Here is a 16541-nt window from a genome sequence, read left to right on the forward strand (position 1 = left end):
TATATGGCCTCGCCCCACAAACATAGATACGGCCTCGTGCCGATAACATAAATATATGGCCTCGCGCCAAAATTGTTTCAGGTATATATATACTGAAAATACATCATTTATTACATAATCGTCAAAACCATCACAACATAACTCATATTTTCATAATACCTGAAATCATGCTTGGTTCGTAAAATCTTTCACATCATAATACATTTCACATAAAATAATATTCATGCCACACATATGCTGTTAAAAGTCATACTTCATATTCTAAAATCGTGAATTCCTTACATCTCATACATACATACATATATATTTTAATCATCATAGCAGTATTTTCCCAATCGTACATTTCATTCGTAATACACAATATAACATGTGCTTTTCTGAATATAAATTTACTCATAATCAATAATAATTATTATGAAAAATTACTGCTTTAGTTTATTCCCTTACCTGACTACTGAGAAATTCGTTATGACCCAAAATTTCACGCCCTTGGCACCCGAAATTTAACTCCTGAAATTTACATTTTTCCCAGATCAATTAATCTATTTCTCCAAAATAATACTCATCTAGTCTTCCCTAGGCTCCATATACCTCAAATTAATATTTAAACTATTATTTAACATTCCTACTTAATTTTTCAAATTTTACCTGCGGGTCCCAAAATTACACCCGCGGCGCTCACTCGGGGCCTAAATTCCAGAAATCTTATTTCAGTCCCAAATGCTTAATATTCTAGTATTTCTAAATTAATTCTAATTAATTAAAAATAAGCCCCTTAATAATCGCCGCACCCTAAATTTGGAGTTTTGGCTCGACACCCCCATGAGAATTTCGTCCCACTAGACTTGTAGAGAATCATCTCTAGATTCTCATGGTGGTGTCTGTTCGTCAATTGGGCTTATATTTTGCAAGAAATTAAAGAAAAAAGGAAAAATAGCTTACCCCAGGGAATATGCTTATGCCGCTCCTACCACCGATTCGCTCCTGTAGAAATGACGGTAGCGGCGAATGGAGTCCAGTGGTATCTTCGGATTTTCGATCGGGCGAAAATACGTCACGAAATTGAGGAGAAAGGGAGAGAGAACGTGAGGAGAGAGAATGTGAAAGCTGCGTTGCAACAAAAAGAAAAGAAAAGAAAAGTAAAGAAGAAGAAGAAGAAGAAGAAGAAGAAGAAGAAGAAGAATAAATATGAATCTTTGAATCTCCTGAAGCTTGTTGAAGCTTCAGGAGGATAATAATAATAATAATAATAATAATAATAATATTTAATTAATTTAATTAATTATTAATAATAATAATATTTAATAATAATAATATTTAATATTTAATTAATATTAATAATAATATTTTTTAATAAAAAATTTAATTTTAATTAATTAATTTTTTTTCTTTTTCTTTTTCTTTTTAAATTCTTTTAATTAATTAATTAATTAATTAATTAATATATTTATTTTTTATTTTTTTATTTTTTTGGAATCATTCTATTAATCTTTTATATCTCTTTTTGGGTTTTTACATTCTTCTCTCCTTATAAAAATTTCGTCCTCGAAATTTGCCATTTCCCTATTTCCCTTCCTTAGTGAAAACACTTCCAATTTTTATTGATTACTCTCACTTATGGTGGAGGAATACCGTGGTTACAACGAGGGCTCTGGGAGATCACAACTATTCAAAATTCTCCCAAAACCATTCACATTTCAAAACTAAAAACTCTATCTATCTTACGTTACAGTATACAAATAAAAACTACAACAATATTCCATTCACTTGACTGACTCAACCTTAACTCCACTGAATAAGTGCGGATATCTCTGGCGCATCTGATCCTCTAATTCCCAAGAAGCCTCCTCAATGGCATGGTTGCGCCACAGAACTTTTACCAGTGGAATCTTCTTCGTACGTAACTCCTGTTCCTTCCAGTCAAGAATCTACATTGGCACTTCCTCATAAACTAAAGTATCGCCCAATTCCAGTACTTCATATCTAATCACATGGGAGGGGTCTGGAACATATTTCCTCAACATAGAAACGTGGAATATGTCATGGATCCTAGATAGGACCGGTGGTAATGTCAAACGATAGGCAACTGGACCCACTCTATCAAGAATCTTGAATGGTCCAATATACCTAGGGCTCAGCTTACCCTTCCTCCTGAACCTCATAACACCCTTCAACGGTGCCACCTTCAGGAACACGTGATCTCTTGTGTTAAACTCCAATTCTCGCCAACGAGTATCAGCATAACTCTTCTGCCGGCTCTGTGCTGTCCTGATCCTGTCTCTGATGAGTCTGACTTTATCCTGAGTCTGCTGTATCAGCTCTGGCCCCAATACTTGTCTCTCTCCAACCTCATCCCAGTACAACGGGGATCGACACCTCCTGCCATATAGTGTCTCATACGGTGCCATCCCAATGCTGGCCTGGTAGCTGTTGTTATACGCAAACTCAACCAGTGGCAAATACTGCATCCAATGACCTCCAAAATCCAGCTCACATGCTCGCAGCATATCCTCCAAAATCTGTATCGTCCTCTCTGTCTGAGGATGAAAAGTTGTGCTGAACGACAACTGAGAACCCATGGCCCCTTGCAGACTCTTCCAAAAACGAGATGTAAACCGTGGGTTTCTATCTGAAACTATGGACACTGGGACGCCGTGGAGTCTAACTATCTCCTGGATGTATAACTCAGCCAATCTGTCCATGGAGTAGCTAACTCTGATCGGCAAAAAGTGGGCAGTTTTCGTCAATCGATCCACCACTACCCAAATAGCGTCCTGTCCATGCAATACTGGCGGTAATCCTGAGACGAAATCCATCGCTATATGCTCCCACTTCCACTCAGAAATGTGGAGTGGCTGCAACGGTCCCGCCGGTCTCTGATGCTCAGCCTTCACTTGCTGGCACATCAAACACTAACCCACAAACTGAGCTATCTCCCTCTTCATGTTGCTCCACCAGAAGGACTCTCGGAGATCCCTGTACATTTTAGTGCTACCCGGATGTACAGTATATAGGGATCGATGTGCTTCCTCCAGAATGACTTTCTTGATCTCAAGATCGGCAGGAACACATAACCTGGTATGGAACCTCAGGGTTCCATCATCTAAAATGCTGAACTCTGGTTCCTTACCATCATATACCTTTCCCATAAGCTTTACTAGTTCTGCATCATTCCTCTGAGCTGCTTTAATCCTATCCTGTAGAGTCGACTGCAAAACCAAGTCAGCAATGAACGCCTGGTGATCGCCCTCTACCAGATCCACACCGAGCCTCTCCAGATCCATCTGAATCGGATGTTGAATCTCCACTGCAGATACAGATGATTCCACTGATTTTTGACTCAAAGCATCAGCAACCACATTAGCCTTTCCCGGGTGATAGCTAATAGTGTAGTCGTAATCCTTTATTAGCTCCAACCATCTCCTCTGCCTCATATTCAATTCCTTCAGCGTGAAGAAATACTTTAAACTCTTATGGTCAGTAAATATCTCACACCTACCCCCATATAGATAGTGCCTCCAAATCTTTAGCACGTAAACAACCGCCGTCAACTCCAGATCGTGGGTAGGGTAGTTCTTCTCATATTCTTTCAACTGTCGTGAGGCATAGGCTATCACTCTCCCCCGCTGCATCAACACGCATCTGAGCCCTTTATGGGACACATCATTGTAAATTACGAACCCCTCTTCTCCTGAAGGAATCGTCAACACAGGCGCAGTGATGAGTCGCTGCTTCAACTCCTGGAAGCTCTGTTCACATTCATCAGACCACTCAAACTTTGCTCCTTTCCTGGTCAATCCGGTCAACGGGCCTGACAATCGAGAAAAGCCCTTAACAAACCTGCGGTAGTACCCAGCCAATCCCAGGAAACTCCTGATCTCATGCACGTTCTTTGGTTGTACCCAATCAACTACCGCCTCAATTTTACTCGGATCAACAGAAATACCACCCTTGGATATAACGTGTCCAAGGAAGGTAACCTGTTCCATCCAAAACTCACACTTCTTGAGCTTCGCATATAGCTTCTTCTCTCGCAATACCTGCAACACTATACTCAGATGCTCCTCTGGACTCTTCGAATACACCAATATATCATCAATAAATACTACCACAAACCGATCCAAGTACTGGTGAAAAATCCTGTTCATAAGATCCATAAACACTGCAGGAGCATTCGTCAACCCAAACGGCATAACTAGAAATTCATAGTGACCATACCGTGTTCTAAATGCCGTCTTCAGAACATCTTCAGCCCTGACTTTCACCTGATGGTACCCGGAGCGTAAATCTATCTTCAAAAAGATCTGTGTCCCCTGTAACTGGTCAAACAAATCATCAATACGCGGAAGCGAGTATTTATTCTTGATAGTTACTTCATTGATTTCTCGATAGTCGATGCATAATCTCATCGAGCCATCCTTCTTCCTCACAAACAAAAATGGTGCTCCCTAGGGTGACACACTAGGTCGAATGAAACCCTTATCTAACAGCTCCTGCAACTGCTCTTTCAATTCTTTCAGCTCTGCCGGTGCCATTCTATACGGCGCCTTCGAAATCGGCGCTGTCCCTGGAACCAGATCAATAACAAACTCTACCTCACGATCAGGAGGTAGTCCTGGCAAATCCTATGGAAATACATCAGGAAAATCTCTCACCACTGGGATATCCTCCACCCTTAGTTCCCCTTCTAATACAGCCTTCACATAGGCTAAATATCCCTGACAACCTTCTGATAGCAATATACACACCTGAATAGCAGATAATAACTGAGGTGGGGTGCGCACACGTGATCCCATGAATCTGTACTCCTGTCCCTCTGGAGGTCTAAACACTACCATTCTCTGATGGCAATCAATGCTAGCATAGTGGGTAGCTAGCCAATCCATGCCCAAGATTACCTCAAACCCAATGTCTAAAATCACCAGGTTAGCTAACAAATACCTCCCTTGAATATCCACTGGACAGTCCCTGAGTACCTTCCTACATACCCCTACGGTCTCAGTTGGCGTAGCAACAGACAAGCTAATTTCTAATTGTTGAGGCTCAAACCCACATAATTTAACATAATCCCAGACGATAAATATGGTGTTGCCCCAGAATCAAACAAAACAGTAGCTTTAAATGACAGTATTGAAACAGTACCTGTCACCACATCTCCTGCCGCCTCAGCATCGCCTGGTGTCAAAGCAAAAACTTTGGCTGGGGCCGTATTCCTCTACTGGCCTCCTCGTGGTGCTTGGTAACCTCCTCTTGCAGGTCTAGGAACAGTACCAATCTGTGTCGGACACTCCCTCATCATATGTCCTGGCTCCCCGCACCTGTAGCAGACACCTCGCCCAGCACGACACTCTCTCAAGTGTCTCTTCCCCCAAGATGGGCAAGCGGGAGATGGCTGTGCACCCTGGAAACCGCGATTCTTGGTCTTCTGTCTCCGGTCCCTATAATAGCCACCTCTCTTCCACGCGGCACGGTCGGCTCCCTGCTGGAAATCAGAAGGTATGGATCTCTTCTTTTGCCTCTGCTCCTCAGCCTCCAATCGCTCACCAATCTCTGCTATAGTGGCTTGGTCAACCAACTCGGTGAAGTCCTGCAACTTCAATATCGATACCTGCTTGTAAATTTCTCTCCTCAAGCCTTTTTCAAACTGTCGTACTTTCTTTGTCTCATTTGGAAAAATGTACAGGGCGAAGCGAGATAGCTCGATGAACCTCGCCGCGTACTGCTGACAGCTATCCCTGCTTCAGATTCAAGAATTCCGTAATCTTAGCCTCCCTGGAAGAGGCTGGAAAATACCTGTCGAAGAATATCTCTCTAAATCGCTCCCAAGTCATCTCTACAGGTATAGTCCTCTGCTGCTCTAACAATCTCACTGCTGACCACCATCTCTCGGCCTCTCTAGTCAGTCTGTAGGTGGCAAACAGCACCTTCTGCTCCTCTGAACACTGCAGTACTGCAAATATTTTCTTCATCTCTTGCACCCAATTCTCAGCGATTGCAGGATCCGTTCCTCCTGAGAAAGCTGGAGGATTCATCTTTATGAACTTCTCGATCGTACAACCGTGGCCTATAGACGGACCACCCTGTTCTCTCGAACTCCTGGCAATTTCTGCCATAACCTGCTGTGCTACGCTGCGTAAGACTGCATCTGAATCACTATCCGCAGCGCCTGAGGGTCCAGCACCCTCACTCCCACTGGCGTGGGCACTATTTCCACCGTGGTCCATCCTGAAAGAAGAAATAACTTAACTCAAAACCTCTTTTCCTACGTGTATCCCCCAACTCATATAGTATATTTTCCTAATTAACTCATCACTCTTAATCTTAATTCAAGGTTCAATCCTGCAACCTAGATACCCGACTCGACGATAGTTTACAATGAATTTCCTGAAATCGTCACCCTAGGAAAATCATACAAACCACCACGGAAGTCCTGCATCTAGACTACAAAACCAGACCTCAAATCCTCTCATCCTATACTCTGGTATTATTACTGCTGCACTCTAGAGTCTACAGAAACTAGTATCCTAGGCTCTGATACCAAATGTAACGTCCCTTAATTTCTTAACATAAAATATCACATAATAAATAAAATGGTCAACCCGAAGCCGTGGGTAGCGGGGACACCTGTCAAACACAGCGAAAAACCTAGTAGCAGAAAATATAAAATCTCAAACATTCAATCATAAAACATAATACCAGAGCATTCTATACATCGTCACATACATCCAAATATCTCTAGGGTCAAACACAAAATAACTCTGACGCTATTACAAAATCTTACCCTTCTCACAAGGTAATCTCACTAGCTCAATGGCGGCCCTGACCTGCCAGTCTCTCAGGAGCTCCTGAAAAATTAATTAAGTTTGGGGGTGAGACACTTCTCAGTAAGGGAAAATAAACTAAATACAGCTGTGTGGCAACATGAATATTTAATGCATTTGTACGTATACAGTACATTTCATAATTCTATAAACATAATCATATCGTACTGGGCAAACATATATTTTCACATCTGTTAATAAATCATATCATACATAAAATCATCTGTTATAACTGTAGTACTGAAAACAAATCTAGAATGACTAGTTAGCTGGTGTCATGTATTACCCCCCATGACGGGTTGTGCAGCCTGAAGGCGGGACCCGACAATGGCTGACCGACCACTGCCGAATCAAATATGTCTGTAAGTACGATGAGCCTGCCACACCCTGGTCCGGACTGCTAGGTGGACGTCCACACTCTACTGAAAGCCACATCGACTATCCATCTCCCATCCCCTCGTGGGACGGTAGCACTAATAAGGCCTCGGGCCAAAATTAACCCATAGCTACGATACCGAGCTCCTGGTCTGAACTAAACTAACATCCTGGTTGTGAAAATATATAGTACATGATCACACGTAACATCATTACGGCCTCGTGCCGAAAACATAGATACGGCCTCGTGGCGAAATCATACATATGACCTCGCGCCAAAATCATAGTAAATATAGCCTTGCGCCAATAATATAAATACGGCCTCGTGCCGATAGCATAAATACGGCCTCGTGCCGATAACATAAATACATGGCCTCGCGCCAATAACATAAATACGGCCTCGTGCCGATAACATAAATATATGGCCTCGCGCCAAAAACATAGATACGGCCTCGTGCCGATAACATAAATATATGGCCTCGCGTCAAAATTGTTTCAGGTATATATATACTGAAAATACATCATTTATTACATAATCGTCAAAACCATCACAACATAACTCATATTTTCATAATACCTGAAATCATGCTTGGTTCGTAAAATCTTTCACATCATAATACATTTCACATAAAATAATATTCATGCCACACATATGCTGTTAAAAGTCATACTTCATATTCTAAAATCGTGAATTCCTTACATCTCATACATACATACATATATATTTTAATCATCATAGCAGTATTTTCCCAATCGTACATTTCATTCGTAATACACAATATAACATGTGCTTTTCTAAATATAAATTTACTCATAATCAATAATAATTATTATGGAAAATTACTGCTTTAGTTTATTCCCTTACCTGACTACTGAGAAATTCGTTATGACCCAAAATTTCACGCCCTTGGCACCCGAAATTCAACTCCTGAAATTTACATTTTTCCCAGATCAATTAATCTATTTCTCCAAAATAATACTCATCTAGTCTTCCCTAGGCTCCATATACCTCAAATTAATATTTAAACTATTATTTAACATTCCTACTTAATTTTTCAAATTTTGCCTGTGGGTCCCAAAATTACACCCGCGGCGCTCACCCGGGGCCTAAATTCCAGAAATCTTATTTCAGTCCCAAATGCTTAATATTCTAGCATTTCTAAATTAATGCTAATTAATTAAAAATAAGCCCCTTAATAATCGCCGTACCCCAAATTTGGAGTTTTGGCCCGATACCCCCACGAGAATTTCGTCCCACTAGACTTGTAGAGAATCATCTCTAGATTCTAGTGGTGGTGTCCGTTCGTCAATTGAGTTTATATTTTGCAAGAAATTAAAGAAAAAAGGGAAAATGACTTACCCCAGGAATATGCTTATGCCACTCCTACCACCGATCCGATCCGGTAGAAATGACGGCAGTGGCGAATGAAGTCCAATGGTATCTTCGGATTTTCGATCGGGCGAAAATCCGTCACGAAATTAAGGAGAGAGGGAGAGAGAACGTGAGGAGAGAGAACGTGAAAGCTGCGTTGCAGCAAAAAGAAAAGAAAAGAAAAGTAAAGAAGAAGAAGAAGAAGAAGAAGAAGAAGAATAAATATGAATCTTTGAATCTCCTGAAGCTTGTTGAAGCTTCAGGAGGATAATAATAATAATAATAATAATAATAATAATAATATTTAATTAATTTAATTTAATTAATAATAATATTTAATTAATATTTAATAATAATAATATTTAATATTTAATTAATATTAATAATAATATTTTTTTTAATAAAAAATTTAATTTTAATTAATTAATTTCTTTTTCTTTTTCTTTTTAAATTCTTTTAATTAATTAATTAATTAATATATTTATTTTTTATTTTTTTATTTTTTTGGAATCATTCTATTAATCTTTTATATCTCTTTTTGGGGTTTTTACAGACCAGGTCTGGAAAACCTATCAGACTTACAAACTGTACTTTTGACTAGGCAGTGGTCGGCCAACCATTGTCAAGTCCCGCCTTCGGGCCACACAATCCAATCATATGGGGGTAATACATGATAATAGCCAGCTAACCTATCAGGAATGTTTTTATTATTATTATTATTATTATATGAGATGATATATGTTTGTGAAAATACAGTACGTTCTGTCATGTTTTGATGATATATATGTTTTCCTAGATCTGACATAACAATTTTACTGAATATGTTTTGTATGATATATGTATAACACAGAATACTCATGTTACCACACACTAGTATTAGTTTATTTCCCTTACTGAGAGGTATCTCACTCCAAAATTTTATAAACTTTTTCAGGAGCCCCAGATAGGAGAGCGGAAAAAACCTCGTTGATCTAGAGATGTTTGTTGCACTCTTTGAAAGGTAAGTTCTAGTTGGGACAGTTGGATTTTGTGGGAAATGTCGTTAGATTTTTTACTTGTCCAAAATGGATCTTAGCCAATATTTAATATCAAGTCACATAGTTCTCACTGAATCATGAATTGATTCCATCCTGGTTCTACATCGACGAGTCCAAAGTCTCCAAATGATGAGACTAGTTATGAGACCTACCAAAATGCCTAACTGTGAGGTCCGTCTTGCATAACTAAACTAGACATTAACTCTAGCTTTCCATGTATTTGTTGCCATACAACTAATACCTAGCGCCACTGCTACTTGTTTCCATACCTCTTGAGCAAAAGATCCCGTGCAGAACACATGGTCTAGAGATTCAATCTTAGAATTTGAACAGCAATCACATCGAGAGGCCATTTGAACACCTACTTCTTTAATACGAGTATCAATTGGAAGACAAGCGAACTAAGACTTCCACATACAAATTGACACCTTTTTTGGCAGCATAGGGTGCCAGATCCATTTTGCAACTAAGAATTCCTCTTTACACTCCCTTATAATTTCCTAAGCATTTGCCTTAGTAAATTTTCATCTATTGAAGGCTTCCAAATTACTATATCTGGACCCTCCTTGTAAGAAATAGCAGACTTCATTACTTCCTCAGCTTGATCTTCACTCAATAGATCTACTAATAAATCAACATTCCACCCATTTATATCCCAACAATCTCGTGTTCGTAGCTTATGGTTTCTAATTTTCTGAACCTTAGCACAAAGGAGACCAGAGGCTAACCATAGATCAAACCATAAAAAGATCGACCCTTCTTTAATTTGAACACGAACATGCTCTAATACTTCAGCTATCACACGAACAATCGATTTCCAAAATCTAGTTCCTTGATCTAGTTTCATTTCTCTTAAGTGGTGTCTATTATACAAATACTTGGCTTTAAAGAATTGAGTCCACAAATTATCCATAGTTAACAATCTCCACACAAACTTCATATGCAATGATTTTTTTACTTCCACAAAATTCCTAATACCCAAACCACTCTCACAAATAGGCTTACATATATTAGACCAGGAACATCATTTCCTTTTCCTTTTATCATTTACTCTAGGCCTGGCAAAACGGGTCATAACCCGTCGGGTCACCCGGACCCGTTCGTTTAAAACGGGTTCGGGTTTAAGAATATTAACCCATTTAATAATTGGGCGGGTCACGGATCAACCGGTTTATAAACGGGTTAAGTGAGTCTGGGCGGGTCACCCGGCGGGTGACCCGCTAATTCGCTATGCGGCTATGCCTTCGGCCCTTCACGGTCTTCACCTTCACGCCTCAGTGCCGCACGGAGTCAGTGAGTCACGGTTCACTGAATCACTCTTCGGTCATCACCAACACAATCACACACACTTGAAAAAAAGAAACCCCTAACCCTAACCTGCGCTGCGCCGCGCCTCTCCACGGACCACAGTCCACTCCAGTCTCCAGCCTCCTGGCCCTCCTCGTCTGGCCGTCTGGATCGTCTCTGAGAGAGGCTCTCGGCTCTCGGCTCTCGGCTCTCGACTCTCAGCTCTCACTCTCTCTGTCTCTCAGATTCTCCTCTCCCTCCGGCAGTCTTTCCTCTCCTCTGGTGACTGGTGCGCTGCTACGCGCTGGATCTGCCAGGCTACCGGTCATCGTCTCCTTCGAACGATCCATAGACGCGCACAGAGGACCAGCTGGCAGCCGACCAGAGGTGGTCTGGTGGAGCCGTGGTGTGTGTGTGTGTTTTTTTTTTAATTTTACATTTTTTAAAAATTGTATTCATTAAAGGGTTGTATTTTTTTTTACATTCTTTTTATTTAGAAATTAATAAATAAATGTAGTTTTTTAAAAAATAAAATGTCATTTTTTAAAATAAAAAAATCATATTTTTTAAAAGGGTGACCCATTACCCGCCCGTTTATTAAATGGGCGGGTTAGGGTTGGCATGTGTGTGATCCGTTTAACATCGACCCGTTAATGACCCGACCCGTTTATGACCCGGCCCGTTAGTGACCCGCCCAAACCCGGCCCGCCCGCCCGTTTTGCCAGGCCTACACGGACCACAGTCCACTCCAGTCTCCAGCCTCTTGGCCCTCCTCGTCTGGCCGTCTGGATCGTCTCTGAGAGAGGCTTTCGGCTCTCGGCTCTCAACTCTCAGCTCTCACTCTCTCTGTCTCTCAGATTCTCCTCTCCCTCCGGCAGTCTTTCCTCTCCTCTGGTGACTGGTGCGCTGCTACGTGCCGGATCTGCTAGGCTACCGGTCATCGTCTCCTTCGAACGATCCATAGACGCGCACAGAGGACCAGCTGGCAGCCGACCAGAGGTGGTCCGGTGGAGCCGTGGTGTGTGTGTGTGTTTTTTTTTTAATTTTACATTTTTTAAAAATTGTATTCATTAAAGGGTTGTATTTTTTTTTACATTCTTTTTATTTAGAAATTAATAAATAAAATGTAGTTTTTTAAAAAATAAAATGTCATTTTTTAAAATAAAAAAATCATATTTTTTAAACGGGTGACCCGTTACCCGCCCGTTTATTAAATGGGCGGGTTAGGGTTGGCATGTGTGTGATCCGTTTAACATCGACCCGTTAATGACTCGGCCCGTTTATGACCCGACCCGTTAGTGACCCGCCCAAACCCGGCCCGCCCGCCCGTTTTGCCAGGCCTACACGGACCACAGTCCACTCCAGTCTCCAGCCTCCTGGCCCTCCTCGTCTGGCCGTCTGGATCATCTCTGAGAGAGGCTCTCGTCTCTCGGCTCTCGGCTCTCAACTCTCAGCTCTCACTCTCTCTGTCTCTCAGATTCTCCTCTCCCTCCGGCAGTCTTTCCTCTCCTCTGGTGACTGGTGCGCTGCTACGCGCCGGATCTGCCAGGCTACCGATCATCGTCTCCTTCGAACGATCCATAGACGCGCACAGAGGACCAGCCGGCAGCCGACCAGAGGTGGTCCGGTGGAGTCGTGGTGTGTGTGTGTGTTTATTTTTTAATTTTACATTTTTTAAAAATTGTATTCATTAAAGGGTTGTATTTTTTTTTACATTCTTTTTATTTAGAAATTAATAAATAAAATGTAGTTTTTAAAAAAATAAAATGTCATTTTTTAAAATAAAAAAATCATATTTTTTAAACGGGTGACCCGTTACCCGCCCGTTTATTAAATCGGCGGGTTAGGGTTGGCATGTGTGTGATCCGTTTAACATCGACCCATTAATGACCCGGCCCGTTTATGACCCGGCCCGTTAGTGACCCTCCCAAACCCGGCCCGCCCGCCCGTTTTGCCAGGCCTAATTTACTCCACTCCAAAAAAAAAAAATCTATAAAATAGAATTTCTCTTTATGAAGACAATATTTGGAATGTCCATTACCGCCAATTGATGAACCGCCATTAATGATAATACATGCTTAATTAAAATTAAGTGGCCCCTTTGAGATAAAAGCTTAAATTTCCAACCTGCTATCTTTTTCCTCAATTCAGAAACTAGAGGCTCGAAAATACGGGCCGTAAGACGACCCGATACTAAAGGAACACCCAAGTATGTAGTAGGGAATTCTCCTTCTACAATTCAGACGTCCTTAACAAGGATCTCTTCCGAGCATAAGCAATTCTCTTTGACAAAAAAAATACTTGACTTGTCTTTATTTATCATTTGACCAGACCAATCCTCATATTTCTCTTCTCTTACCATTGGCAAAAAAAAGAATGTCATCCGCATAAAGAAGGTGAAATACCAAAGGCGCCCCACGAGGATGATAGTAACCCCCTATCTTATTCTCCATAAAATTTTTCTTTAGAAGCCAAAAAAGAACTTCTTGTAAAATAATAAATAGATAAGGAGATAGAGGGTCTCCTTGGCGAAACCCTCGAGAAGGTTTAAAGAAACCTTTATAAGTGTCATTCATCATAATGGAGAACCAAGGAGAGGAAACACATTCCGCCACTAAGCCACAGAATCTCCGCGAGAATCCAAAACTTTCCAGAACCAAGTTTAAAAAATCTCAATCGACCCTATCATATGCCTTAGCCATGTCCACTTTGATCATTACATTTCCACTATTAGACTTCTTATATAGAGAATGAATCATTTCTTGCGCCAATGAAATATTCTCAAATATACTTCTACCGGGAATGAAAGTTCCCTACTCTGGAGAAATCAATGCAGACAATAAACCTGTCATCCTTGCAATAATAATTTTTGAAAAAAAATTGTAGATAACACTACAAAGACTAATAGGCCTAAACTTGTCAAAACTTTGGGGATTCTGAACTTTTGGGATTAGAACAATGTAAGATGTATAATAAAATCTAGAAAGAGGAGACCTAGCAATAAAATCTCTAGCTGCATTGATCACATCTTCTTTTACAATATCCCAACAATCATGGAAAAAAGTTGAACCAAAACCATCCGAACCTGGGCTACTACTTCTCGGGATAGAAAGAATAGCATCCCTTACCTCCACCTCAGACGATTCACGACAAAGAGCAATATTTTCCTCTTTAGAAACCATAGAAGATATTATATCAATGAGATTAGTTGTTCGATTGGGGCTTACACCTGTTAAGAAGGTTCGAAAATACTTTACTGCACCTTTATGAACAACCTCCATAGAATCCAACACTTCTCCATTCAAAAGTTTCAATGAATGAATCATAGTCTTCTTCTTTTAGTTAAAAGATGCATGAAAGAACTTTGTATTGTTATCCCTCTCTTCCAACCACTTCTTTTTGGCTAGTTGAGAAATACGAATCTCCTTCCTCTTTTCCCAAACTTCCAACTCGAGTTTAGTAAGGAAGAAATCTTCCTTCATTTCTGGAGAATACCTTTCTTGAAGCTGAGCCTCTATAACCTCCATACTTTCCTCCAGATTTTTAATGTTCTAAGCACATGTCCAAAAACCTGTTTGTTCCAGTTTTGGGTTGCAACTTTTGTATTCAATTTAGTATCAAGTCTAACTAAACTCGTGTCATGTGAGTCCTCCCTCCAGGATTCCTCCACGCAAGACTTAAAAGACTGATGAGTGCTCCACATATTCCAATATCTGAAAGAAGAATGACCATACCGATGCAAATTTCTATGAAATCGAATAATCAATGGGTTATGATCTAAAGTCTTGCTGTTTCCATACTCAAAATAAATATTTGGCAAAGATTTGAGAAGATTCGAATTATAAAGGACCCTATCCAATTTTGCCTAACTCTAAGAATTTCCACTATGACCATTACACCAAGACATGTTGCTGCCAGTACCAACCAAATCCATAAGACCACAGTTGTCCAAGCAAGTATTAAATTCCTCCATAGTCGATAACGGTCTCGAATGACAACCAATACGTTCTGAATCTGAATGGATGATATTAAAATCTCCCGCCACTAACCAAGGGAAATCATCCCTCTTTACCAACTCCAACACATTCCAAAGTTCCCGGCAATCTGTTAGACGACATTTAACATAAACAAATGAAGCCAAGAAATTATGTTCCACAGAACTAAAAATACCCGAAATAACTTGATCAGACATATGTTGTAACTTAAAGTGCACTTCCTCTTCCCAAACATCCAAAGTTTACCCCTTACTGATGCATTCGCACAAAAAATCAAAAAATTTAGAAAGTAAGCCCTTTGCGACATCACACTTTCATCAGAAAATGGCTCTAAAAGAATCAACATAGAAGGTGAAAATTTTCTCATTAACTTTTGTAAATGGATTTTAGAGGTACCTAAACCTCACACATTCCACACTAGAATTGTATTAATCATATGTAACGCCCCGACCCTCTACGTGGGCCTGGAGTGCTACTAATCCATTCAATTACCTGATAATTTACATTTTAATATCATGTACGCAGCGAAAAATATTATTATAATCTTCCAACAAATATAATACCAGAGTTTTCTAAATCTATCTACACACTATAATAAACCATGCATCCACCTGTATTCCCATATATACACATATCTCCCAAAAATATTCAATATTCACAATATTAGTATGTTTCACAACCATTCATCTATCTGAAGACTTCAATACATAAACATAAAATATACATATCAAAATTAACATAAAAATATACCATTTTCTCTTTCTATTTCCCAAAAATGTTATAAAACCTCGAGCTCTCTAAGCTTAATCTTGAGGAAATCCTAAAAAAGATAAATTCATATCCGGGTGAGATACATCTCAGTAAGGGAAAAAACAATATAGTAAAACAGTGTGTGGCTAATATGAGTTTATATAACAACATATTAATAACATTTGCAAAACACTTCCATAAACACTGAAATCATTCTCTGAACCTAATAAAAAACATACAAAGGTTTAACCGACGAGATTACCTAAGGATAAAGGTGATTACCCGCTCATACAAGTAGCACCCCTTTGCTTTGATACGTTAAGCAACCCAAAGGTCACAGCTAAAGCATAACCTTACTCAATAAGCTCTCAAGTGATAAATTAATCTCGTACTTACATGGTTCATACAAAAGTTTACTAGCGAAGGCTCCCAAGAATAAGAAAATCTACCTGCTCATACAAGTAGTTTCCTTCTTCCCTAGCACGTTATGCAACCTACTGCTACACCTGATACAACTAAGGCACTCGCCATTCTCAGCAAGCCCTCGGGTGAAGAGTTTGCCTCGCCCAAACGTAACATGTTCTACTAGCATAAATACTACTAATACCATAATACATTATTTTATTTGTCATTATTCTGTATCTCTCAACTGTTCATGTTTTCATATTTTACTTTTCATTTCATTTCACTTTACATGACTCTTTCCCATTTTACATTGTTCACATTTCACATTTCATTCATTTCCATTTTCATTTCATTTCATACCCAATATCTTTCAGCTGTTTTATCCAGCATCTTTTAACTGTTTTACCTAACATTTTTCAGTTGTCATACATTTACCCAACATCTTTCAGCTGTTTTACCCAACATATTTCAGCTGTTTACATGGTTGCATTAACACACA

The 16541-nt window shown here is 39.8% G+C and overlaps 1 protein-coding gene across 1 annotated transcript in view; it reads right to left on the minus strand.

Annotated features, from left to right (window-relative positions):
• Positions 1 to 16541, minus strand: part of LOC131158226 (AUGMIN subunit 4-like) — a 59266-nt gene that overhangs the window by 835 nt on the left and 41890 nt on the right. Inside the window, exon 14 of the mRNA XM_058112940.1 lies at positions 6782 to 6845. Within this exon, the coding sequence (XP_057968923.1) occupies positions 6782 to 6845 (64 nt within the window). The remainder of the gene's footprint in view (positions 1 to 6781; positions 6846 to 16541) is intronic.

Source organism: Malania oleifera, chromosome 1, assembly GCF_029873635.1.
Source record: "Malania oleifera isolate guangnan ecotype guangnan chromosome 1, ASM2987363v1, whole genome shotgun sequence".
In the NCBI taxonomy this organism is placed as follows: Eukaryota; Viridiplantae; Streptophyta; class Magnoliopsida; order Santalales; family Ximeniaceae; genus Malania; species Malania oleifera.